This window comes from Haliaeetus leucocephalus, unplaced genomic scaffold (genome assembly GCF_000737465.1).
Source record: "Haliaeetus leucocephalus isolate CR32 unplaced genomic scaffold, Haliaeetus_leucocephalus-4.0 Scaffold210, whole genome shotgun sequence".
NCBI classification, from domain to species: domain Eukaryota; kingdom Metazoa; phylum Chordata; class Aves; order Accipitriformes; family Accipitridae; genus Haliaeetus; species Haliaeetus leucocephalus.
Window position 1 is genome coordinate 34,809 of NW_010972646.1, and position 1,003 is coordinate 35,811.

Consider the following 1,003-nt stretch of genomic DNA (forward strand, 5'->3'; position numbering starts at 1 on the left):
CCCGGGTGCCCCCCCCCTCCCCCGTTACCTCCAGAATGCCACGTTCATGGCGTTCCTCTTCTCAGGGCGGTGGAGCTCCACGTGCAGGATATGGTCCCGCTCCGACGTCACCCGCAGCGTCTCAAAGCTGCGGCTGGGCGAACGCCGCTCTGCCGCCTCCGCCGACATCAGCCGGGCCGGCACCCGAAGCGCTGCGGCACCCAGCCTGTCACCGGGGCACTGGGACCCACCGGGGAAGGACTGGGAGTCCCTGGGGAGGTGCAGGGACCCACTGGAGAAGGGCTGGGGCCACTGGGACACACTGGGGAAGGAGTGGAAGTACCCAGGGAGGGACTGGGAACAGTGGGAGAAGAGCTGGGGGCACAGGGACACACTGGGGAGGGACTGGGACCCACTGGAGAAAGGCTGGGGGCACTGGGACACACTGGGGAAGGAGTGGGAGTACCCGGGAGGGACCGGGCCCTGCGAGAGAAGAGCTGGGGGCATTGGGACACACTGGGGAGGGACTGGGAGTGCCTGGGGAGGGGCAGGGACGCGCTGGAGAAGGGCTGGGGCCACTGGAACACACCAGGGAGGGACTGGGAATACCTAGGGAGGGACTGGGACCTGTTGGACAAGAGCTAGGGGCACTGAGACCCACTAGAGACGGTCTGGGGCCACTGGGACACACTGGGGAAAGAGTGGGAACCATTGGGGAAGGGCTGGGGGAACTGGGACCCACTGGAGAAGGGCTGGGGGCACTGGGACACACTGGGCAGGGACTGGGAGGTGCTGGAGAAGAGCTGGGACTCACTGGGGAAGGACTAGGAATCCCTGGGTAGGGACTGCAGAGCTCTGGGACCCACTGGGGAAAGGCTGGGGGCCACCGGGACGCACTGGGGAGGGACTGGGACCCACTGGGGTAGGACTAGGACTCAGTGGGATCCACTAAGGAAGGACTGGGAGGCACCGGGGGTACTGGGAAAGAACCCCAGCGTCCGGGGGGGGGCTCAAAGGGGGCACG

General features: G+C 67.0%; 2 protein-coding genes across 2 annotated transcripts in view; both read right to left on the minus strand.

Moving 5' to 3' along the window:
- Nucleotides 1-845, minus strand: part of ECH1 (enoyl CoA hydratase 1, peroxisomal) — a 2,979-nt gene extending 2,134 nt beyond the window's left edge. Inside the window, exons 1-2 of the mRNA XM_010566437.1 lie at nucleotides 569-845; nucleotides 29-414 (exon numbers count right to left, since the gene is read on the minus strand). Of these exons, the coding sequence (XP_010564739.1) occupies nucleotides 29-414; nucleotides 569-691 (509 nt within the window). The 5' untranslated portion in view covers nucleotides 692-845. The remainder of the gene's footprint in view (nucleotides 1-28; nucleotides 415-568) is intronic.
- A 62-nt stretch (nucleotides 846-907) lies between these two features.
- HNRNPL (heterogeneous nuclear ribonucleoprotein L) overlaps nucleotides 908-1,003 on the minus strand; it is a 6,237-nt gene continuing 6,141 nt past the window's right edge. Inside the window, exon 12 of the mRNA XM_010566438.1 lies at nucleotides 908-957. Coding sequence (XP_010564740.1) covers nucleotides 908-957 — 50 coding nt within the window. The remainder of the gene's footprint in view (nucleotides 958-1,003) is intronic.